General features: G+C 42.8%; 1 protein-coding gene across 11 annotated transcripts in view; it reads left to right on the top strand.

The window, feature by feature from the left end:
- Window positions 1-25,650, top strand: part of LOC144491385 (nuclear body protein SP140-like protein) — an 85,654-nt gene that overhangs the window by 39,917 nt on the left and 20,087 nt on the right. For 7 of the 11 annotated variants that reach the window (XM_078209135.1, XM_078209133.1, XM_078209132.1 and 4 more), the window contains 9 exons: window positions 1,225-1,364; window positions 5,143-5,205; window positions 7,875-7,937; window positions 13,712-13,789; window positions 15,639-15,708; window positions 18,228-18,332; window positions 21,389-21,531; window positions 23,535-23,606; window positions 24,569-24,681. In XM_078209135.1, coding sequence (XP_078065261.1) covers window positions 1,225-1,364; window positions 5,143-5,205; window positions 7,875-7,937; window positions 13,712-13,789; window positions 15,639-15,708; window positions 18,228-18,332; window positions 21,389-21,531; window positions 23,535-23,606; window positions 24,569-24,681 — 847 coding nt within the window. The remainder of the gene's footprint in view (window positions 1-1,224; window positions 1,365-5,142; window positions 5,206-7,874; window positions 7,938-13,711; window positions 13,790-15,638; window positions 15,709-18,227; window positions 18,333-21,388; window positions 21,532-23,534; window positions 23,607-24,568; window positions 24,682-25,650) is intronic. The other 4 variants (XM_078209139.1, XM_078209140.1, XM_078209141.1 and 1 more) reach the window with 1 other exon arrangement.

Raw genomic sequence — 25,650 nt, 5'->3', positions numbered from 1 at the left:
AATTTTCCCCCAAAAAACGAAGTGCCCAACGGTCGGAAATATGGGAGTTCTTCTTGCCCATTTTTTTGGGTGAGCTTAGTGGAATGAATTTATGGCACTCTGTGCATCACAGAGTCCATCTGGGGATTTGTGCTAGTGGGGCGGGGGGGCGGAGCCTATCCCACCCGAGAGGCCAGCATCAGTGGGCTGAGGGGGCCAGTGTGCATGCGCGGATCACCCAGTATACTGGGAGATTGGTTGACAAACACATTCCCCAACCTCCCAGCCATCACCGTCCTCATAATCGCTGGCCCAGACGCGACCTCCTCCCCCCCGCATTGTCAACCTCTTGATTGCCATTCGCTAACCTGGTACCCACTGGACAGCACCAGGGTGCCAGGCTGACAGTGCCAGGCTGGCATAGCCCACGTGACACCCTCCCTGCCCCCAACTTCCTGAGAGGCCTCAATTGCTTCTGGTCCCACCAGCAAAGCCATCATGCCCATTAATGGGACCATATGTGATCCCCGCTGGTGTGGACCTCCACTGATGGGGGCAGAAACTTTAGCGAGACCAGACAATTGAGTCCCGGGCTCATTAAAGAGATGCAGAACAGCTTCTGTGCTGGGGAATGGCACATGGTTGATTATACTATAAAAAATGGACTGGAAAGATCTGGTCGCTAATCCCATTTTTTCCCCCATGCTTAAATTTCCCAGCTCGCTGCACTAAGAAAATCGCACCCCTTACATTTACCTAACATCATTTACATCCTCTGGAGGAACCAAAATACCTTGCAGTGAATTAATTAGGAGTTCAATTGTGGTCATTATTTTGTAGGTAAACCAGGAGTTGATTGTTTGAGGAACCTTCTTGTGAAAAAACAATTAGGAAAATCCACCAGCATTCTGTAACTCTTGGGTGGTTTTGGATTAGACGATAACAATAGTGCCATGAAACTGAGACTAGTTTTCATTTCCAGATTTTTTAAAAATTAATTAATTGAATTTAAATTTCACCAGCTGCTTTGATCTCTGACCCCTAGGGCATCAACCTGGGTTTCTATATTACTCATCAAGTGACATTACCACTATGTCCCCCACCCCTCCCACTACGTGTTGTATAATATTTTCGTGCTTATATTATTACTCTTCTACCCTGTATCCTATATTATACAATGATCCTGCACTGTGTTCTGTCATTGTTCTTCCCCTCATATGTTCGACCTGATCTCTGTTTATTTAGGAAGCAAGACAGCGTGTATAAGATCCGGGAATGAGTGGTACACACCAAGACAATTTGAAATGAAGGGTGGCCGAGACAAAAGCAAGAATTGGAAACTCAGTATTCGATGCAAAGGCTATCCATTATCCAAGTTGTTGGAGGTACATCCTGTGTTACATTTTCCAATATGTGAGTGCTGGCTGTGTGTGCAGAACCTCACTCATTGCAGCCAAAGTATGACACATACTAGGATAAACTTGGTAATGCTGAAAGTGGGGGAGAAATAAGGAGGATAGAAGTTCAAGGATGGCGAGAATTTCTTTACTCTGTATCTAATCCCTGCCTGACTGCACTGATTGTGTTTATGGCCTTGATGGAGCTTTGCTATGTATCTAATTCCTTCTTGGGAAGAATGAATATGAAAGGAAGACTTGCACTTATATTGCACCTGACACGATTTCAAAATGTTTTTACAGCATTTAAATATTTCATAAGTATAATCACAGCTGTGATATAGGAAATTTGTATCCAGCAAGGTTCCACAAACTGCAGTTTAACAACGACCTGAGGGCGGCATGGTGGCACAGTGGTTAGCACTGCTGCCTCACAGCGTCAGGGACCCGGGTTCGAATCCTGGCTTGGGTCACTGTCTGTGTGGAGTCTACACGTTCTCCCCGTATCTGCGTGGGTTTTCTCCGGGTGCTCCGGTTTCCTCCCGTAGTTCGAAAGATGTACTGGTTAGGTGCATTGGCCATGCTAAATTCTCCCTCAGTGTATCTCAACAGGCGCTGGAGTGTGGCAACTAGGGGATTTTCACAGTAATTTCATTGCAATGTTAATATAAGTCCACTTGTGACACTAATAAACTTTAAACTATTTTGGTTAGTGGTGTTTGCTGAGGGATGAATATTGGCCAAGACACTGGGGCAAACTCTTCTGTGAAATAGTTCCATGGGATTTTTAACTTTCCCCTGATGGGGCAAATGGGCGTGACCTCGCTTTAAAATCTCATCTGAAGGGTTTTACCTTTGCCCTACTCAAATGGTCAGTGTCCCTTTAAGACCCCCTCCCCACCACAAAAATGAATTTTAGATATCAGAGAAAACAGATGTGTGTGCTCTAGCATATTCCAGTAAAGAGGAAGTGTATTCACTAGGAATGGTAATTTAAGGCATGGTATAGAAGGAGATATCTGTGACTTTACTGGTGTCTCTTGGGCCTTATTCTTTAGCTTTCTTTGAAACTGTATCAATCTAAGGAGCAGAGTTTTTATTATGTTGTAGCTCTTCCTCTGTGCCCCCATGAATGGGAAGCCTAAACCATTGATTCTCTACAGTGCAGAAAGAGGCTATCTGGCCCATTGAGTCCACACTGATTCTTCGAAACGGCATCCCACCCAGGCCCTCCCCTCCGCTCTATCCCTGCGCATTTAGCATGGCCAATCCACCTAACCTGCATATCTTTGGTCTGTGGGAGGAAACTCACACAGACACGGGGAGAATATGCAAACGCCACACAGGCAGTCACCCAAGGCCGGAATCGAACCCAGGTCCCTGTTATTGTGAGGCAGCAGTACTAACCACTATGTCACCATGTCGCTCCAATTGATCCCAGGTTCCTGGCGCAGTGAGGCAGCAGTGCTAACCACTGTGCCACCGTGTTGCCCTAAGCAGCCATTAGGGGAGATCCAAAAAAAATCAGTTGTGTCCATTCAAATTATGAACAGCAGTTCAAATGAAGAAGTGATAGTGCAATTATAATGCTTGATTTAGGTCTGAATAGCTGAGATCCAATAAAAAGAGATTATAATAAAGTAACCTATATCTACAATTCAGAACCAAACAGAGAATCAAAAGGACTGAATTTGGCTGCCGCTTCATAACAATCCGTTTACAATAATGAACATGGATGGAGGGAGCAAATTTCAAATTGTGCAGATTCCTTCCATCTGCTGCTGTCTCCTTGAGGAAATCTCACATCCCTGCAGGAAGCAGTAGTAACCTGGGATTTGTTCTTCCTCTTCACTTGTCAAAATGGTGATTTTTATTTTATATATACTATTAACTATACTTTCTGTTTAATATTAAATCAATTGACTTAATGGCAAGAGGCAGAGAGTGATGGTCGAAGGTTGTATTTGTGACTGGAAGCCTGTGTCCAGTGGTGCAATGCAGGGTTCAGTGCCGGGTCCCTTGTTGTTTGCAGTGTACATTAATGATCTGGACGTGAATGAAGGGGGTATGATAAGTAAGTGCACAGGTGACACAAACATTTATGGTGTGATAAATGGTGAGTGAGGAGCAAAGCCTTAGATTACAACACGATGTAGATGGGCTGCTTAGATGGGCAGAACAGTAAAAGATGGAATTTAACCCTGAGAAGTGTGAGGTAATGGATTTTGGGAGGGCAAACAAGGCAAGGGGATATACAATGAATGGTCGGACCCTAGGAAGTACAGACGATCAGAGGGACGTTGTCCGTAGATCTCTGAAGACAGCAGGACAGGTAGGTAAGGTGGTTAAGAAGGCATATGGGATACTTGCCTTTATTAACTGAGGCATTGAATATAAAAACAGGGAGGTTAGTATGGAGCTGTATACTGTGCAGTTCTGATCGTCATACAATAGGATGGAAGTGATTGTATTAGAATAAGTGCAGAGGAGATTCACCAGGATGTTACCTGGGCTGGAGTGTTTCAGCTATCAAGAGAGACTGGATAGACTGGTGTTGTTTTCCTTGGAGCAGGAAAGGCTAAGGTGTATTAGATTATGAGGGGCATAGATATGATGGATAGGAAGGAACTTTTTCCCTTAGCAGAGGGGTCATTACAAGGGGGCATAGATTTAAATTAAGGGGCAGGAGGTTTACAGGAGATGTGAGGAAAATCTCACATAGGTGAAATAGATGCCTGATGACCAGCATGGACATGATGGGCTGAAGGGCCTCTTTCTGTGCTGTAAAACTCTATGACTCAATGAGCGGAATTCTCCCAGAAAGTCTAAGTGCCATAATGGCAAGAATAATTATTCATCCATGAGTTAAAAAGGGTGTTAGACAGGGTGTACCTTCTCCACCATATTTGCTCAACATTCCAGCAGAAATAGTTAGGAGAGAGACGAATAAGACCATTTGAAATGTAAGGATATGGGTGGATATGATGCATCTTGTGGATTGCCAAGCAGACAAAAAAATGGGTGCTTGAGAAAGTTGCTGTTAAGGGGAACCAATTTGAGGCAGAGATATCCAGGGAGGTACTTTTGGACACGTGGTTTGAACAGAAGGGTGTGTCAGACAAAACACCTGGAAAATATGCATATGGAAGACCCACAATGACATGGATGGATCATATCAGAACATGAACTAGCCTTTCTATGGGACTGGCAGTGAGGCAGCAGAGAATAGAAATCAGCGGAGAAAGATTGTTCATAGTGCGGCCAATCATCAGGGTGAGGACAGGTCAAGACAAATACATCCTCTGTTTTATTGCCTTCAAACAAACTTATTGTGAGCCCTCTTCTTGAGTATCAATTTTATCCTCATCTCTTTACGTTCATTCTTATTTCGTTTGTTCTCGCTTTTTAGTCAATTATTTCTCTCCTGAACTGCAGTGATCACAGTTTCAAATATTTCCCATTGTTGTTCTATCTCTGCTTAAAATTGTTCTGTTTGTGGGAGGGGTTAATCCGTATCTAGCAGTTACTGCACCTGACCTGAAGAGTGTTTGGTGGAAGAGCATAGAAGGAGCATTATTCTTTATCTAACCTGCGCTGTGCCTGATCCAGGTGTTAAGTATACTAGAAATGGTCACAGCGTAACTTTTCAGTCCCATTTTACTGCCACCCCTCTTCCTGAATATAAATAGACAGATAGAAATGTGGTTTAAATTACAAGTACAATTGGAAATGTCTCTTTCTATTGACCATTTTCTTCCACTTGCAGAGGAAATATTTGGTTTGTGAAAGTCCAAACAAGAAGGGGAAAGTTAAAGCAGAATGTACTTTGGTAAGAAATCCCTGAATTTGGTATTTACTTTGGAGGCAAAGGAGGTTGTAGCTACACAGAATATAGAGGAGCCAAACAAACCTATTGGGTGGACTTTAAAGGAAAAGTGCAGTTTGTGATGCTGAGGCAGGAAGTGGACGACACTTTTGCTGGTGTGTCAGGAGCTGCAGAGTGTAGATTTTAAATGTGTGTTGCAGGCACATCTCCTCGGATTCGGGATTATTGACCATTTTTGCTAATAACTTGAAAGTGGGCTCAAACATAGAAACTCAAAGCAGGAGTAGGCCATTCAGCCCTTCGAGCCTGCTCCACCATTCACTTTGATCATGGTTGATCATTGAATTCAATATCCTGTTCCTCCATTTCCACATATCTCTTGATCCCATTAGCCCCAAGAACTTTATCAAATATCTTCTTGAAATCAGACGTTTTGGCCTCAGCTACTTTCTGTGGTAGTGAATTCAACACATTCACCACCCTCTGGGCGAAGAAATTTCTCCTCACCTCAGTTCTAAAAGGTTTACCACTTATCCTCAAACTATGACTCCTAGTTCTGGACTTCTCCACCATTGGGAACATTCTTTCTGAATCTACCCTGTCTAACCCTGTTAGAATTTTATCAATTTCTATGAGTTCCCCTCTCACTCTTCTAAACGTTAGTGAATATAATCCTAACTGACTTAGGGTCTCTTCATATGACAGACCTGCTATCCCAGGAATCAGCCTGATAAACATTCGGTGCACTTCCTCTATAGCAAGACCATCCTTCCTCAGATAAGGACACCAAAACACTAATACTCTGGGGACTGTTTGCAGTCCCAGTCCTGTCCACTGCAGCTTCTCTGCAGTGACAGGAAGGCTGCAGGCCAATTGTAATAATCTTGCCGAGGCCAGTCTACTGTTCATCATCACCCTTCACAGACATCTTTAACCTCTCTTTACAACAATCTGAGGTCCCTATCTGCTTCAAGAAGATGACCATCATCCCTGTACCTAAGAAAAGCCAAGCAACGTGCCTTAATGACTATCGACCGATGGCTCTGACATCCATCATTATGAAGTACTTCGAAAGGCTAGTCATGGCACAAATCAATTCCAGCCTCCCGGACTACCTGGATCCATTACAGTTTGCCTACTGCTGCAACAGGTCCACAGCAGATGCCATCCCCCTGGCCCTGCACTCAACCCTGGAACACCTAGATAACAAAGACACCTATGTCAGACTCCTATTTATTGATTACAGCTCAGCCTTCAACACCATTATTCCCACAAAACTCATCTCCAAACGCTATGGCCTGGGCCTCGGCACCTCCCTCTGCAACTGGATCTTGAAGTTCTTAACTCATGGACCACAATCAGTAAGGATAAGCAACAACATCTCCTCCATGATCATCCTCAACAGGCACATCTCCTCGGATTCGGGATTATTGACCATTTTTGCTAATAACTTGAAAGTGGGCTCAAACATAGAAACTCAAAGCAGGAGTAGGCCATTCAGCCCTTCGAGCCTGCTCCACCATTCACTTTGATCATGGTTGATCATTGAATTCAATATCCTGTTCCTCCATTTCCACATATCTCTTGATCCCATTAGCCCCAAGAACTTTATCGAATATCTTCTTGAAATCAGATGTTTTGGCCTTAGCTACTTTCTGTGGTAGTGAATTCAACACATTCACCACCCTCTGGGTGAAGAAATTCTGTGTTCTCAGCCCCCTACTATACTCCTTATACACCTATGACTGTGTGGCCAAATTCCCCTCCAATTCGATTTTCAAGTTTGCTGACGACACCACCGCAGTGGGTCGAATCTCAAACAATACGAGACAGAGTACAGGAATGAGAGACAGAATCTGGTGAACTGGTGCGACAACAATAATTTCTCCCTCAATGTCAACAAAACGAAGGAGATTGTCATCGACTTCAGGAAGCGTAAAGGAGAACATGTCCCTATCTACATCAACGGGGTCAAAGTGGACAGGGTCGGGAGCTTCACGTTTTAGCTGTCCAGATCACCAACAACTTGTCCTGGTACCCCCATGCCGACTCTATAGTTAAGAAAGTCCACCAATGCCTCTACTTTCATAGAAGACTAAGGAAATCTGGCACGGCAGCTACAACTCTCACCAACCTTTACAGATGCACCGTAGAAAGCATTCTTTCTGGTTGTATCACAGCTTGGTATGGCTCCTGCTCTGCCCAAGACCGCAAAGAACTACAAAAGGCCGTGAATGTAGCCCAATCCATCACGCAAACCAACCTCCCACCCATTGACTCTGTCTACACTTCTCACTGCCTCGGCAAAGCAGCCTGCATAATTAAGGACCCCATGCACCCCGGACATTCTCTCTTCCACCTTCTTCCGTCGGGAAAAAGATACAAAAGTCTGAAGTCACGCACCAACTGACTCAAGAACAGCTTCTTCTCTGCTGCTGTCAGACTTTTGAATGGACTTATCTTGCATTAAGTTGATCTTTCTCTACACCCTAGCTATGACTGTAACACTATATTCTGGGTCTTAACACAATAAATGTTCACAGTGTAACTTTTCTGTCCCATTTTATTGCTGCTCCTCTTCCTGAATATGAATATTCAGATAGAAATGTTGTTTAAATTACAAGTACAATTGGAAATGTCTCTTTCTATTGACCATTTTCTTTCACTTGCAGTTGAAATATTTTGTGTGTGAAAGTCCAAGCAAGAAGGGGAAAGTTAGAGCAGAATGTGCTGAGGTAAGAAATCCCCAAATTTGGTATTTACTTTGGAATCAAAGGAGGTTGTAGCTACACAGACAAACAAACCTATTGGGTGGGCTTTAATAAGAAGAGTGGGACAGGAAATGGGCAACACTTTGGCTTGTCTGTCAGGATCTGCAATGCATGTAATCAGAGTGCAAATTTTAAATGTGTGTTGCAGGCATGTCTCCTACATGCACTAACATGGGGGGAGGGGGGTGATGGTGGGTGGTCGGCGTGGGGTGGGGGCAATATGCTCAGCAGCCTATCTTCTGATGAGTTGCTGATGTCACACACACAACGTGGCGTAGTGGTTGCAAAATGAGAATTGAAATATTGAAGGCACAACTGTGGTACGGCCACTGAGACGTTGTATGGTATGCACTTGTAAATAGATATCACCATCTTGACAAAGTAAAACTCATATTAACACATACCTAATCTGCCAAATTTTCCACCTCCCATATATGTTGAAGAAGAGACTCTGGAATATACCGAGTAGTCACCTCTCTCAAAAGACCACCATTGACTAGGAAATCCAATACTAGAGCAGCTACACCAGCTTCGCCTTCTCAAAATTATCCCAGCAAGTGTTTGATACCAAAGACCTCCGCAAGTCAGCAAAAGTCCTAGTGTACAGAGCAGTTGCTGTCACTACATGTTTGTACTCCAGAGAGACCTAGATTGTGTATCAATGCCAGAAAACAGAGCGAGAGAAATTCCATCAGGAATGCCTCAGTCGCACCCTTCTGATTCAATGGGATGCCCATGGAGCAAATACTAGTCCTTCTAGGTCAAGGTGAAGTCTTCTAGGTGAAGTCAGCTCCACAAGCATTCAGATCATCTCCTACAAAATCAACTTTGATGGACTGCACTATATCTGGATGTCCAAAGATCCTGTTTTCTCAACTCTCAAATGGTGAGTGTATCAGGAGAGGACAAAGAAAACACTTCAAAGACACACTGAAGCTCACTTTGAAGCATGGCAGCAGTGACATTAATGAATGGTGGAGTGTTTTACCAATCGTTCAAAATGATGATGACTTGTCCATCAAACTACATCTTATTTTGACTCGCAATGTCTTAATGATGAGGCAGAGTGACATTAGAGAAGGAAAGAAGAAGAAAATCCTGCATTCCAGATCTAGACCACGTGGCACACCCTGCCCCATGCGAGTTGAGCCTGCTCAGCCAGATGAAGACCATGGGACAAAGCTGATAAGTACATTGTGCATTAGAACTTGTACACATAAGTAATTGTCCCTTAAAACTGGTACACACAATTTGTTGTGCTTTAGAACTGGTATACACAAATAATTGTGCATTAGAGCTAGGGTGCACAAAATAACCGTGCATATTCAAAAAGGTTAGGCAAGAAGTGCTATTATGTTTATTTTAAAATCATTAGAAAAGTGAATAATGTCATGCACTGGTACAGTTAATGTTTCTATATATAGAAAAGGAGTTGGAACAAGTCAGCTTTACACCAGTAAGAAAAAAAATATTGGAATCCTTAATCAAAGATGCTATTGAGAAACATTTAAAAGCTGAAAGCATAATGAGTCACTCAGCATGAATTCCAAAACAGAAGGTGTGACTAACCTCATTGAATTATAGGAACATGGGACCTTGGAGTAGGCCATTCAGCCCTTCAAGCTTGCTCTACCATTCATTAAGATTGTGGCTGATCTCCGTGACTCTCCGCCACAGGAAAGGTCACCGCCAGAATCCTCCTCAACCGCCCCTCTCAGTAGCTGAAGAACTCCTCCCTGAGTCCCTGTATGCTTCTGCCCATCAAGAGGCACAATGAACATGACCGTCAGTGTGCAACAAATGCAGAAAAAATGCAGGGAGCAGCATCAACCTCTGGACATGGCCTTTTTCAATCTCGCAAAAGCCTTTGACCCTGTCAACCGTGAGGGATTGTGGAACATCCTCCTCGAATTCAGCCACCCGTAGAAATTTATCACCATTCTCCGCCTGCTCCACGATGAAATGCAAGCTGTGATCCTCACTAATGGAACCACAGACCCAATACTTGTGCAAACTGGGGTCAAATAGGGATGCATCATCGCACCAACACTCTTTCCATTTTCCTCGCGGCAACGCTCCACCCCATCACCCTGAAGCTCTCCGCTGGACAAGTGGGAAACTGATCAACCTCCGACGCCTCCAGGCCAGAACCAAGACCACCCCAATTTCTGTTATCGAGCTGCAGTATGAAGATGAGGCCTGTGTGTGTGCGCACAGAGGCCGATCTACAAACCATTGTCGACGCATTCACTGAGGCATATATGGGAGAATGGGCCTCAGACTGGAAAATAAAGCAGTAAGAGAGCACAGAATCCAGATTGACCCATCCTCCTCATCACCTACCAAACCTGTGGCAGAGTCTGCGGCTCCAGGATTGGACTATTCAGCCACCGGAGAACCCACCTCCCCGGAGTGGAAGCAAATCATCCTCGATCCTGAGGGATTGCCAAAGAGGAAGAAGAAGGCTGATCTAGTTGTGCTCTCAATTCCAGGTTCAAGTAACAAAATAGAGGGCATGGTCTCCAAAATCAAAAACAGGGGGTTAAAGATCATTACTCAGATTGACAAATGGTGGGACGTGGTGTTCCACAAGGTTTGGTGCTGGCATTATTGTCGTTCACCATTTAAATAAATGATTTGGACTTGGCAATTGGAAGTACCATTTCAAAATTTTCAAAGGACAAAGTTTGTTTAGTTGAGGTGTAGTTAAGACTAAGGAGGACTGTGACAGCGCAAGAAGGCATTGTACACCATAATTCATAATAATTAACTTGGAGATAGATAAATGTGAGACAATATATTATGATGGGAAGAATTGGAGAACACATACACCTGAGAAAATAAGTATCTGAATGGGGTATAGGGAATAGTATGATCTGGAGATGCAGAAATGCGAACCATGAATGCACATGTTAAATTAAAGCTAATTACAAAGAACAAAGAAAATTACAGCACAGGAACAGGCCCTTCAATCCTCCAAGCCATGCTGACCGACTGAACTAAAACCCCATACCCTTCCGGGGACCACATCCCTCTATTCCCATCCTATTCATGTATCTGTCCAGATGCCCCTTAAAACTCACTATCGTATCTGCTTCCACTACCTCTCCAGCAGCGAGTTCCAGGCACCCACCACCCTCTGTGTAAAAAAAACTTGCCTTGTACATCTCCTTTAAACCTTGCCCCTTGCATCTTAAACCTATGCCCTCTGGTAATTGACTCTTCCACCCTGGGAAAAAGCTTCTGACTATCCACTCTGTCCCTCAAAATCTTGTAGTTTTCTATCAGGTCGCCCCTCAAGCTCCACCATTCCAGTCAGAACAAACCAAGTTTCTCCAACTTCTCCTCATAGCTAATGCCCTCCATACCAGGCAACATCCTGGTAAATCTTTTCTCTACCCTCTCCAAAGCCTCCACATCTTTCTGGTAGTGTGGTGATCAGAATTGAACTATATTCCAAGTGTGGCCCAACTAAGGTTCTATAAAGCTGCAACATGACTTGCCAATTTTTAATCTCAATACCTCGGCCGATGAAGGCAAGCATGCCGTATGCCTTCTTGACTACCTTCCCCACCTGCGTTGCCACTTTTAGTGACCTGTGTACCTGTACACCCAGATCCCTCTGCCTATCAATATTCTTAAGGGTTCTGCCATTTACTGTATATTTCCTATCTGTATTAGACCTTCCAAAATGCATTACCTCACATTTGTCCGAATTAAACTCCATCTGCCATCTCTCTGCCCAAGCCTCCAACCGATCTATATCCTGCTGTATCCTCTGATGGTCTTCATCGGTATCCACAAATCCACCAACCTTTGTGCCGTCCACAAACTTGCTAATCAAACCAGTTACATTTTCCTCCAAATCATTTATATATATATATTACAAACAGCAAAGGTCCCAGCACTGACCCCTGAGGAACGCCACTTGTCACAGCCCTCCATTCAGAAATGCACCCTTCCACTGCTACCCTCTGTCTTCTATGACTGAGCCAGTTCTGTATCCACCTTGCTAGCTCGCCTCTGATCCTATGCGACTTCACCTTCTGCACCAGTCTGCCATGAGGGACCTTGTCAAAGGCCTTACTGATGTCTGTGTAGACAACATCCACTGCCCTACCCTCATCAATCATCTTCGTCACTTCCTCAAAAAACTCGATCAAGTTAGTGAGACATGACCTCCCCTTCACAAAACCATGTTGCCTCTCGCTAATCCAAGTGGGAAATAAGTGGAGTAAATCCTGTCTCAAAGAATCCTCTCCAATAATTTCCCTACCACTGATGTAAGGCTCACCGGTCTGTAATTGCCTGGATTATTCTTGCTACCCTTTACAGCAGATGCTAGAATCTGAAACAAAAACAGAGATGGCTGAAAAATCTCAGCAGGTCTGATAGCATCCTTGGAGAGAGAATGTAGCTGATGTTTCGAGACTAGATAACCCTGGATGACCCCAGATGTGGAGATGCCGGCGTTGGAGTTGCCGGCGTTGGAGTTGCTGACCCCAGATGACCATGGATGATCCATTAAGTGGCCGCTGAAGGGCCTAAAGGAGTGAAATGGCAAAATTCCCAACTGAGGCCTTATCCACCACTCAATCTTGTAATTGTGTCTGGGTTTGGGTATGTGGGTTCCTCCCCCAGCACCCCCTCTACCCTGCCTCAGAATCCACCACGAAGGGAGTGAGTGTAAAATCCTGCCCATGGAATGCATAAATTTCCTAAGATCAAAATATTCTAAATTACACGAGGCAGGCATGTAATTACTGAATTCTACCTGCTTCTGCACTGTGGGGATTCTATGATTCTGTGATCTGAAAGGCAGAAAGTGTTTTGATCTCTGAGCTCTGCATGAAGCAGCTGAAGGCTAGGCTCTATATGAGGATGATGGAGTGTGCAGTGATATTGGTGTACAGGTTATGATGGAGTGTACAGTAATGTTGGTGTACAGGTTATGATGGAGTGTGTAGTGATGTTGGTGTACAGGTTATGATGGAGTGTACAGTAATGTTGGTGTACAGGTGATGATGGAGTGTGTAGTGATGTTGGTGTACAGGTTATGATGGAGTGTGCAGTGATGTTGGTGTACAGGTGATGATGGAGTGTGTAGTGATGTTGGTGTACAGGTTATGATGGAGTGTGCAGTGATGTTGGTGTACAGGTTATGATGGAGTGTACAGTAATGTTGGTGTACAGGTTATGATGGAGGGTGTTGTGATGTTGGTGTACAGGTTATGATGGAGTGTGCAGTGAAGTTGGTGTACAGGTTATGATGGAGTGTGCAGTGATGTTGATGTACAGGTTATAATGGAGTGTGCAGTGATGTTGGTGTACAGGTTATGATGGAGTGTGCAGTGATGTTGGTGTATGGGTTATAATGGAGTGTGCAGTGATGTTGGTGTACAGGTTATAATGGAGTGTGCAGTGATGTTGATGTACAGGTTATAATGGAGGGTGTAGTGATGTTGGTGTACAGGTTATGATGGAGTGTGCAGTGATGTTGGTGTACAGGTTATGATGGAGTGTGCAGTGATGCTGGTGTACAGGTTATGATGGAGGGTGTAGTGATGTTGGTTTACAGGTTATAATGGAGAGTTTGGTGATGTTGGTGTACAGGTGATGGTGGAGGGTGCAGTGGTGTTGGTGTATGGGTTATGATGGGGAGGCAGTGATGATGTACAGGTTGTGCCAGAGTTTGTAATGTTTCTAATGCTTTAACAGTTTTCCATTTTTTCTGACAGAAAAATAAATTAATAATTGTGAACGACACCAGTGATGAATCTTCACTCTCTGAAAGTGAATCTGAATCAGACACCGAGGTAAGGAAATCGCTACAAAAGCCAGCAATGCTTTTCAATAGTTGGGTCTGAAATTGGCATTAGTATTGATGGTAGAAGCTACTGGTGATTCAGGTAATGGTAGAGGAGGAGATAGGCTGCCCTTATAACGCAAAGGATAGAGGGTCAGAACTTCAGCTTGGAACTAAACACCAAACAGGCCAAGGACACTGACAGTCCTGAGATTATGCAGGATGGAGCTTAGGATAGAGTCAGTGGCAAGGTAGCAGACAGATACTGGGAAGGGGGCTATTCTTCCCTATATTTAACTGGTGAAAGTGTACCGCATCCCAAGACTTGATGTTGAAAAACAATATGACAATGCAGAGACAGTGCAGAGCTTGATAAACATGATGATAGACAAATGATCATAAACTTTCCACCAGGTGGCCAAATAGCCTCTCGTCATGGTAAATTTCTCATCCTCAACCCCTCTGCCATTTAGTGTGAGTAGGATTTTGGCAGCAGACATTCCAATGAGCTGGTGAATGAATGCGTCATTAATATTGATGGTAGAAGTTAGTGATGAGGCGGGCTGTGGTGTAGTAACCCTTTAAAGGGTGTTTCTCGGAAAGGGTCATGTGACCTGCTGGTCCAAACAGGAGCCAGACTGGGGACTCATTCAGACTTGCCTGGGCTTATTCCAGTAGTTGGAGCTTTGGGCCTGTGGAGTTGAGACCTTTTTCCTTGCTCTATAACTCAGTTCACTGGCCTGAGTTCAAGCCTTGCCTCGTTACACTACACAAGCAATGATAGAGGTGAATGTAAACTGTCGTACTTTGTTTCCTTTCCAGACACCCAGTGTCCCCTTCACTGCGCTATGCTCCATAGGCATCTCCCCGACTCATCCCTCCCTCAAACAAGTTATCATTCTTCAGGAGCACACCTGAAGAATGTCAACTGTGGGAGGTGGCAGAAACTGAGCCTGGTCCTGTCCTTGCCTGTTGTCCACTGTGCAGTTGAGAAACTGGAACCTGACTAATGCAGTGCGTTGAAATTAAAGGTGGTGCCCCAATCGCTGTGTTGGTTGATATCAGCCAACTAGGAAGGTTCCCGATTCAGCTTACCTGGCTCATATATCTCAACACTTTGGAGACTTAAATCGCCTACCCTCCCAAGCTTTTCTTCTGGAGCTCAGAAACTCTGTGACATGTTTGGCCCCAATCATCTGGGGAAAGCTGAGTGACATGTTTAGATTTCTATTTGGGATAAATTATCATGAATATTAGGAGTGAACCTTTGGCACAATGATAACGTTTTCACCCTGAGTCAGAAGGCAATAGATTTGGGCGCACTCCAGATAGCCTTGGCATATTCAGACTACAATGTGGAATATAGAAACTGGATTGACATCTCAATGAGATACTCACATCCAGGCAGAGATAGTGTTCCAACTACTGATTCAGAAGGGTTGGTTTCCGACCCAGTCCAGACAATCCTCCCAGGTAGAGACTAGAGCACTGATGACAAATGATGGATTGATATCCAATGAGAACACTTGCAACTAATGAGTGGATGGACCCCATTGACCCTACTGCATTGTTTATGTAAGTGGGGTTCTTAAGTTCTTGGTTACTGTCTCATTAGAAGAAAGTAGAAACCACCAGGGTGGCAATGGGAAAATCACCTCAGCTCTACTTCCCGAGTAAATACCTCAAGAAACCCATAAGTGAGAGTTGAGTTGGGGCCTGCTTTAGATACAGAACAGCAGATCATAAATATTAATTATCCTGCCTGGATGTGAATGATGATTGAGTGAGGCTCAAACCGTGTCATGGAGGTACTGTTTAAGAAGGCATGCAATGTAAAATGGAATGTGTTGCTATTCCAGGTGCATATTGAATTGACAAAGAAATCTGACATCCAGTGTAAAGATGGATCTTCAGATGAACAGAGAAAAGGTTTCAATTTGATTTATTCCGTTTCATAAACATAGACCATGAATAGGCCATTCGGCCCCTCGATTCTGCTCCCCCATTCAATAACATCATGACTGATCAAGTCCAGGCCTAAACTCATCTTTCCAGCCTGTGCCCCATAACTCTTAACTCTCCTATAGTTCCCAAACATTTCTCTCTCAGCCTTGAATATATTCAATGACTCAGCTTCCACGGTTCCCTTGGGTAGAGATTTCCAAGATTTTAGGGTCCTCTGAGAGAAATAATTCCTCCTCCTCCTCCATTTTAAGTGGAAATCCACTTATTCTGAAACTTTGTCCCCAAGTTCTAGATTCCCCCCCAAGGGGAGACATCCTTTTAGAATCTACCATGTCTCCCCTCAGAACCTTTTATGTTTCAATAAGATCATCTCTCTATTCTTCTAAACTCCATCCAGTGTCGGCCTTCTCAATATTTATTCATTGAATAATCCCTTCAACTCCCAAAACCAAACCTAGTGGCCTTTCTCTGAACTGCCTTCAATGCAAATATATTCCTCCCTAAATATGGAGACCAAAATTGTACACAATGCATACGGTCTCAATAATTCCCTGTTTGAAAGACTTGTTACTTTTATGCTCACCCTCCTTGCAATCAAGACCATTAAATTTGCCTTCCTAATTACTTGCATGCTATTTTTTTGTAATTTATGTGCAAGAACACCCAGCATTCTGTAGTTTCTCTCTATTTAAATACTATTTTGTTTTCCTATTCTTCCTTCCAAAGTGGACAGTCTCAAATTTTTCCACATTATATTCCAACTGCCAATTGTTTGCTCACTTAACTTATTTATATCCCTTTGACTATTTGTATCCTCCTAACAATTTGCTTTCCCACCTATCTTTGTATTGTTAGCAATTTTGGCTATAATACCCATGATCCCTTCATTCAGGTCATTACTACAGATTGTAAATAGTTGAGGCCTGTGGCACTCCAATAGTTGCAGTTTGCCATTTTGAAAATGGACTATTTGTCTGTTTGTTAACCAATCCTCTGTCCATGCTAATACATCACCCGCAACACCATGACCTATCCTGTGCAGTAACCTTTTATATGACACCTTATCGAATGCCTTCTGGAAATCCAAATGCACAACATTTATTTTTTTCCCCTTTATCCACTCTGCTCATTTTATCTTCAAAGAATTCATACATTCATCGAACAATACTTCCTTTCACAAAATCATGTTGACTCTGCCTAATTGTATTGCAATTTTCTAAATATCCTGCTACTACTTCCTTAATACTGGATGACATTAGGCAAACTAGCCTAAAGTTTCCTGCTTTCTCGCTCCCTCCAAATAGTGTTGCATCTGGAGTTTTTCAATCCACTGAGACCTTTGCAGAATCTAGGGAATTTTGGAAGATTACAATCAATGCATTCATTATCTCTGCAACCACATCTTTTAAGACCCTAAAACATATGTTATCAGGTTGAGTGGCTTGTCAGCTTTTAGTCCATAAGTTTGCCTGATACCTTTTCTCTAGTGATAGTGATAGTTAATAATTCCTCGCTCCCTTTTGCCCACTGATTCTGTATTCTTACTGGAATGTTTTTAGGGTCTTCTACCATAAAGACGGATACAAAATATTCATTTACAGTGTATACCATTTACTTGTTTCACACTTACTGATTTCTTAAATCTCACATCCAGTGCATCTCTCGGTTTCTGCCAATATCCAGCCTGCCATTGTCATCTATTTAAGTATGCAAATCAGGGTCCTACCCTACTTGTCGGATCTAGGTGGAAATTTCAGTTGACAGTAAAAATACCTGTGGGTGGAATGTGCACCTTGAATCTGTGATTTATATGTGTTCCTCAATCAATATCACAAAAAAACAGATTATCTGGCCATCACCACATTGCTGTGTGTGAGATCTTGCTGTGTGCAAATTGGCTGTCACATTTCCTACTTTACCAAAGGGCTAAAATTTCAAAAGCACCTCATCGACTGTAATACCCTTTTTGAGACATCTGGTGTTGGGAGGTGCTACATAAATGCAATTTTTAAAAATTCTTTAAGCTGTTGATGTCCATCCCACAAGGTACAGCTATTTCTGCTTCCACATGCAATTCTTTTGCAAGTGATACAACGGCCCACTCCATCATTACTCCAGATGGTAATGTCTCTCTCATTGAAGATTTTACAGCTCAAGCGACAAGGTGTTCTTTCATGGAGGCAGATCAGGTAACCAGGGCATTCTGACATCAGGATGCAAGAGCATTTGAGCTGATATAATCCCAAACCAAGGTAGGCAAGCAACAAATATTACATACACTATACATGCACAATCTGCATGTATGCACAAACTCATAATGCACGTATGCTGCCCAAGCTGCCCGACTTCCCCTCCACTCCCCCACCAAACACATACTGCCCCTCCCTACACTTGTATCGCCACTGCCCTCGTGCACGACAAGCACTCCTTCCCTTCACAATCTGTGCAGTAGTAATTAATTTTGGAATTGCTTTTGTAATAAGGTACAGAAGCTGAGGAAATTGAAATGGCTGATTTCTCCTCTAATGAGCTTCCAGTTACATGCGGTTCTCTGACTGGGATCCTGCACAAGAGCAGGTTTATAACAGGTATGGATTCAACAGTGTTTGCTAAAATGTGCAGGTGGCATCATGGTATTGTCACTGGACTAGTAATCTAGAGATCTAGGGTAATGCTCTGCGGACCAGGGTTCGAATCCCACCATGGCAGATGATGAAATTTAAATTCAATAAAAATCTGGAATTAAGAATCTACGAATGACCATGAAACCATTGTTGATTGTTGTAAAAACCCATCTTGGTTCACTAATGTCCTTTAGGGAAAGAAATCTGCCATCCTTACTTGGTCTGGCCTACTGTGACTCCAGACCCATAGCAATGTGGTTGACTCTTGAATGCATCTGAAATGGCCAAGCCCCTCAGTTAAAGGGCAATTTGGGAGTTGTAATAAATGCTGGCCAAGCCAGTGATGCCCACACCCTATGAATGAATAAAAGAAACCTGTCAGGCAACTCGTTCCAAGTTTGGTTTAAATCACTGTTGATTTCTACTGATTCTAAGAACATTTATATAACTTTACCGAAGTTATGGTCTTCACTGAATCTCAGAAAGCTAAACTTGCATGCATTGGTTGCTAAGTTCCTGCTTTCTATCTCCCTCCTTTCTTGAATAGTTGTCTTATGTTTGGTGTTTTCCAATTCACTGGAACCTTTGCAGAGTCGCAGGAATTTTGGAAGATTACAATCAATGCATCCACTATTTCTGCAGCCTCTTCCTTTAACACCCTAGGATGCAGGCCACCAGATCCAGGATATTTGCCAGCCTTTAGACCCATTAGTTTGATTCGTACTTTTTCTCTAGTGATTGTGATTATTTTAATTTCTTCCCTCCCTTTTGTCTCTTGATTTCTTATTATTCTTGGACTGCTTTGTGTTTTCTTCTGTGAAGACAGATATAAAATACATGTACCATAGAATCCCTACAATGCAGAAGGGATCATCGAGTCTGCACCGACTCTCCGAAAGAGCATCTCACTCAGGCCCACAGCCCATTCCCCACCCTCCCTATCTCCATAACATTTACCATGGCTAATCCACCTAACCTGCACATCTTTGCATTGTGGGAGGAAACCGGAGCAGCCGGAGGAAACCCACGCAGACAGGGGGCGAATGTGCCATCTCCACACAGACAGTCACCCCAGGCCAGAATTGAATCCGGGTCCCTGGCGCTCTGAGGCAGCAGTGCACCAGAAGCACCAAACCAGAAAGGTGCCGCTCTTGTACAGCATCAGTGGGATTTCTTTTCCAGAACATTTAAATGACCTGTTTGAACCCCTGCATGCTATCCTCCCCAATTCTACCTTCACCCTCCTCCCTTGTTTTTGAAGGGAAATAACAAATGTTCACTAGATTGATTTCTTGGATAAGAAAGCTGTCCTTTGAAGTGATCATAGAATCCTACAGTGCAGAAGGAAGCCATTCGGCCCATCGAGTCTGCACCGACCACAATCCCACCCAGGCCTTAACCCCGCATATTTACCCTGCTAATCCCCTAACATTAAGGGGAAGTTTAGCATGGCCAATCAACCTAAGCTGCACATCTTTGGACTATGGGAGGAAACCGGAGCACCCGGAGGAAACCCACGCAGTCACGGGGAGAATGTGCAAACTCCACATAGATAGTGATTCAAGGCCGGAATTGAGCTCGGGTCCCTGGTGCTGGGAGGCAGCAGTGCTAACCACTGTATCACCCCAAAAGTAAAGTAGCTTGAGACTATATTCTTGAACTTTGAAAAATAGGAAGTGATCTTGTTGAAATGTATAAAACTGTTGGAACGCTTAATAGATTGGATGTTAATTTCCGCCTGGAGGCTTTAGAACTGGGTGTATATACTCCCAGGATAATGGTTCACCCAATAGGACTGAGATGAGGAGAAATTTTTTCACTCAAAGGGTTGTGAATCTTTGGAATTCTCCCTCACCACCCCTGGGTGCAGAGTACCCTCTCATTTTTGTTTTAGAAGTATGTGTGCAGTTTATCTGTTTGGCCCCTTTAAATATTATTTGTGCTACCACGAGCCTGTGGTAATTTAAATGGCCAATTGGGAACATTCAGGTTACTGTGCAGCCAAGCAGCTTTGAGGGAACATTGCCCAAGAGAGTTGCTGATACTCAATCAATGCATATATTCCACAATGAAATTAATAGATTTTTAGACACTAAAATCTTATGGGGATTGGGCAGGAAGCTGGAGTTGTTTATAAGTTTAGTCATAATCTTATTGCATAGTGGAACAGGGTTGACTGGGTCCGGTGGACTACTGCTGTTCCTTTATCTTATGTTCTAGCTACCATTGGAGATCGACTTTCCTGTGCCTTGATTAAGGACATAAGAATTAGGACAGGAATAGGACATTCGACCCTTTGAGCCTGCTCCACCATTCAATAAGATCATGGCTGATCTAACTGTGGCCTTAATGCCACCTTCCTGCCAGATCCCCATAATCCTTGACCCTCTTTTCAATTCAAAATTTCAGCCTTGAATATATTCAATTACCAGCCTCTACTACTCGCTGGGGGAGAGAATTCCACAAGTAATGACCCTCAGAGAAAAAATATTTCCCCATCTAAATCTAAAATGGGAGACCCCTTAATTTGAAGCTGCAGCCCCCAGTTCTAGATTCCCCAATGAGGGTAAACCTCCTCTCAACATCTACCTTGCCAAACCCCCTCAGAGTCATATATATTTCAAGAAGATCATCTTTCATTCTTTTTAACTCCAGTGAGTATTGTTTTTATTATTTCATTGTGTGTGGGTGGCGCTGGATATGCCAGCATTTATTGCCCATCTCTAATTGTCTTTGAGGTAGTGATGCTGAGCCACATTCTTAAACTTCTGCAGGCCAGAAGTTCTGTATGCAAGGGAGTTTCAGGATTTTGGTCCAGTAACAGTGACCCCATCCCTTTCAATCTTTCAACCTCCCTACACACCTAAGCTGACTCATCCATGTGATCTCTCCACAGTACACTGTTGTTTTTCACCTTCTAATAGTCAAGATATGCCCACCATCTTTGCACGAGTGTTGAAGATTTCTCTGCCATACTGATGGATATATCTATTATATTCTTTCCATTTTTTCTCTTTAAGGAATTCAAGGAAAATGCATTCGAACGATGAATAAGTGGCTAACTCCATCAGAGTTTGAAAATTTGAGTGATATCAATAAAGATATTCGATATTGGAAGAGAAATATCCATTGTAAATCACAGACTCTGGGCAAACTGATCAAGGTCTGTTTCATTAAATCCAATGTCTGGGTGAGATGATGTACATTTAATGGGGAGTTTTAAACCTACATCTTTAGCATCAGGCACATTTCTGCATTTATATTTTAATATATCAAGTTACCAGCAATAGAGGAATCCACTTACAGGGCTTCACGAGGTGTTAACAGAGAGTAATCTCTAACAGTGTGCAACAGGTTAAAATTGGTCCATGTTTTGCCCATTTTCTGAGTGTGAAATGGAAATAATGTTGACACAGTTAGCAGTGGATTACCCCACACTCAATCTGCATGTGAGTTTGAGCCATTGCCAAGTGATGTTTGGCCTGTTTTTTCAGGCTTTACAGGTGGCCACCTAAATCAGGCCCCTGCATGTGATTACTGGGGGCCTAACTGATGCGGAAGGAGCCCTCTGGGACATTTGAATCGATAAGCAGAGCAGGTGCCAAGTCTGACTTGCTTAGGACTCTCGAGCAGTAGTTACAGCTGTCAAAGAAAGATGCAAAGTGATCTCCTGGCTCCACAATCCTGATCGTCCCTTACCATCTGCCCATGGCACCTCACCACCATTTCACAACCACTCTTTGGGTTGCTACTTTAAGTGACAAATTACCACGCATAATGGATGTCCGAACCTTTTTTGGCCAGCCTCCCAAAGAATTCAACTGGCCCAGTTGAATTCCCACCTCAGTGTCTTGTACAAAAAAGGGAATTGAACAGAGATAGTTACACAAATAATCAGAATTTAGCTATAAAATATTAAATAGAAAATTACTGAACCAGCAGTTTTGAGCATTTAAATAAACATTGAGTTAAAATAGTATTTTAATCTATTTTTCTCATGCTGTTGGACAATGTAACCACCCATCCCATAGTCTGCAGCCTGTATTAGAATCATAGAATCATAGAAAATTTACAGCTCAGAAACAGGCCTTTTGGCCCTTCTTGTCTGTGCCGAACCATTTTTTGCCTAGTCCCACTGACCTGCACTTGGACCATATCCCTCCACACCCCTCTCATCCATGAACCCGTCCAAGTTTTTCTTAAATGTTAAAAGTGACCCCACATTTACCACTTTATCCGGCAGCTCATTCCACACTCCCACCACTCTCTGCGTGAAGAAGCCCCCCCTAATATTCCCTTTAAACTTTTCTCCTTTCACCCTTAGCCCATGCCCTCTGGTTTTTTTTCTCCCCTAGCCTCAGCGGAAAAAGCCTGCTTGCATTCACTCTATCTATACCCATCAAAATCTTATACACCTCTATCAAATCTCCCCTCAATCTTCTACGCTCCAGGGAATAAAGTCCCAACCTATTCAATCTCTCTCTGTAACTCAGCTTCTCAAGTCCCGGCAACATCCTTGTGAACCTTCTCTGCACTCTTTCAACCTTATTTACATCCTTCCTGTAACTAGGTGACCAAAACTGTACACAATACTCCAAATTCGGCCTCACCAATGCCTTATATAACCTTACCATAACACTCCAACTTTTATACTCGATACTCCGATTTATAAAGGCCAATGTACCAAAGGCACTCTTTACGACCCTATCCACCTGTGACGTCACTTTTAGGGAATTCTGTACCTGTATTCTGTATTCCTGTATTCCCAGATATTATTGAACATGGGCTCTTCCTACTGACTCCCATCCCATTTCCATCCTCACAGCCTGATAACACTACAAACATCATCAATACACACCACCTATCACAATCACCCTGCCCTACCATCACATTCAGCCAGCCTCACTAATTTTGCTCCATTTACACTTTCGCTTTTTGCCATTCACAAATTTTCATTTCACTCACTCTAACCCACTGTCACATTCAATTGTTCCACCGTTAGGTGCATTCTGTTCCCTGTCCTGTGATGTTGTGCACTCTGCCATCCTGCCACACCCTGGAGTATGTCCAAAGGTTTGATATCCTGGTGTATATCATTGAATATTATTTTATTTTTATTCCTGTCTCTTCCCACTGATCTGTTTTGTTTTTATTTTAATTTTCCAGAGAGGCTACTTGAAACTTCATAAACTTGACTGTTTGTGTGAAAAGTGCACATCTCCAGATCTTGAGTCTCAGGTAATTAGAACTCAAAGGGTCACTCTTTTATGGAGCAGTTTTACACCTCTGTTCTTATGAAACAAACTGAACCCATTGTTATCACAGAATACCTTGGTCACCAAGAGAAGGGGTTGAATCATACACCAAGTATAAAATGTGATGCATGGTGTGGAATGTCATTTTGAAATGTGAGAAAAAAATAACACAGTAATTAATACTAAATTAATGTGGCATAGTTTGTTGAATAAATTAATTGCACGATGATACCTTGGACCATAATGAAAGCATTTAAAACCCATCAGTATCAGAGGAGTTCATCAAATTCATTCTGAGTTGCTTGGTTATGGCATCATTGTATGTATCCCATTCCTGATCAGATGTAGTACTTTTGTTTTAGAATCATCCCTCCACAACAAATCATCCTTCTCTCCATCAATTGAATTGGATATTCTGTAATTTTTGAGCAATCTGGTTATAGTTTTTGCATTAACACCATCCCTTGATTTGATGACAGAACCACATAAAGCATCAAGCTGGACAGCATACATGTATCCATTCTTTGTGAAGATCATTTCAAACATCCATCTATTCCACTCAGCACCAACATGAGCTTTGAATGGCTTATTAAGGCCCAGCTGAGGCTAGTACAATTACAGGTAACCAGAGACAGAGAGACTGACAGACAGCGATAAACAGGCAGAGATAGAGTGAGACTAAATGAAAAAGAGAGAGAGAGGGGGAGTTGGGCAGATCACAAAATTCATAAAGAGGAACAGACAAGAGGATGAGGAACAATAGAAATGCAGACAGCTGAAGAAATAGGCAGAGATGGTGATAAATAGAGGAAGACATGGAGCAGAGATTTACCTGTGTTTCCTCCTGGTTTTACTGTTTTTCCTGTGCTGTGCATGTTGGATGTTTTTGTAAGTCACTCAGTTCTTGGTACTCTGTGCATAACTTGTTTTTTTAAATATAAACAGAATGACGATGAGTGTACAGTGTGTGAAGATGGAGGGAACCTGGTCTGCTGTGACGAATGTCCCAAAGTTTTTCACCATGTCTGCCATGTTCCCTCGCTCAGCCCAAACTTAAGGTCTGTATTTTGTCTTCAACTTGCCATGATTGGAGAGCTAGGGTACTAGAATGTTAGAAACATGACATTCATAGAGTCGTTGTTACAATGTGGGAATGGGTCTTTCATAAATAATCATTGGAGAAAGAAAACTTTACATTCACACTTAACACTGCATGAGCACTTTTGAAGTTAACTGTTGAAGTCTCCCGGAGAAGGGGTTGAATCATACACCAAGTATAAAATGTGATGCATGGTGTGGAATGTCATTTTGAAATGTGAGAAAAAAATAACACAGTAATTAATACTAAATTAATGTGGCATGGTTTGTTGAATAAATTAATTACACGATGATACCTTGAACCATAATGAAAGCATTTTAAAACCCATCAGTATCAGAGGAGTTCATCAAATTCATTCTGAGTTGCTTGGTTATGGCATCATTGTATGTATCCCATTCCTGATCAGATGTAGTACTTTTGTTTTAGAATCATCCCTCCACAACAAATCATCCTTCTCTCCATCAATTGAATTGGATACTCTGTAATTTTTGAACAATCTGGTTACAGTTTGTGCATTAACACCATCCCTTGATTTGATGACAGAACCACATAAAACATCAAGCTGGACAGCATACATGTATCCATTCTTTGTGAAGATCATTTCAAACATCCATCTATTCCACTCAGCACCAACATGAGCTTTGAATGGTTTTTTAAGGCCCACATCCAAATATGAACTTTGGACATTTGACCCCTCCCCAGATATAATTGCAATGTAGATGTTATCTCTTTACAGGTGCCTCGTGATCTAAGTGGTTATATGGGAGATGAACATGTCCTACATTAATAAGCTGTGTTCTTTATGTTGCGTAGGCCACTGGGACACTATTCCATCTATTATTAATCCACTACTTCACTTTATTCTCACACATCCAGCAGTTATCATAGACTTGCACAAAGCCTTCTACAGGGAACTTGATTTTAGGCA

This window comes from Mustelus asterias, chromosome 3 (genome assembly GCF_964213995.1).
Source record: "Mustelus asterias chromosome 3, sMusAst1.hap1.1, whole genome shotgun sequence".
Taxonomy (NCBI): domain Eukaryota; kingdom Metazoa; phylum Chordata; class Chondrichthyes; order Carcharhiniformes; family Triakidae; genus Mustelus; species Mustelus asterias.
The sequence above is the reverse complement of the archived record's forward strand: the minus strand, read 5'-3'. Positions and strand labels throughout refer to the sequence as shown.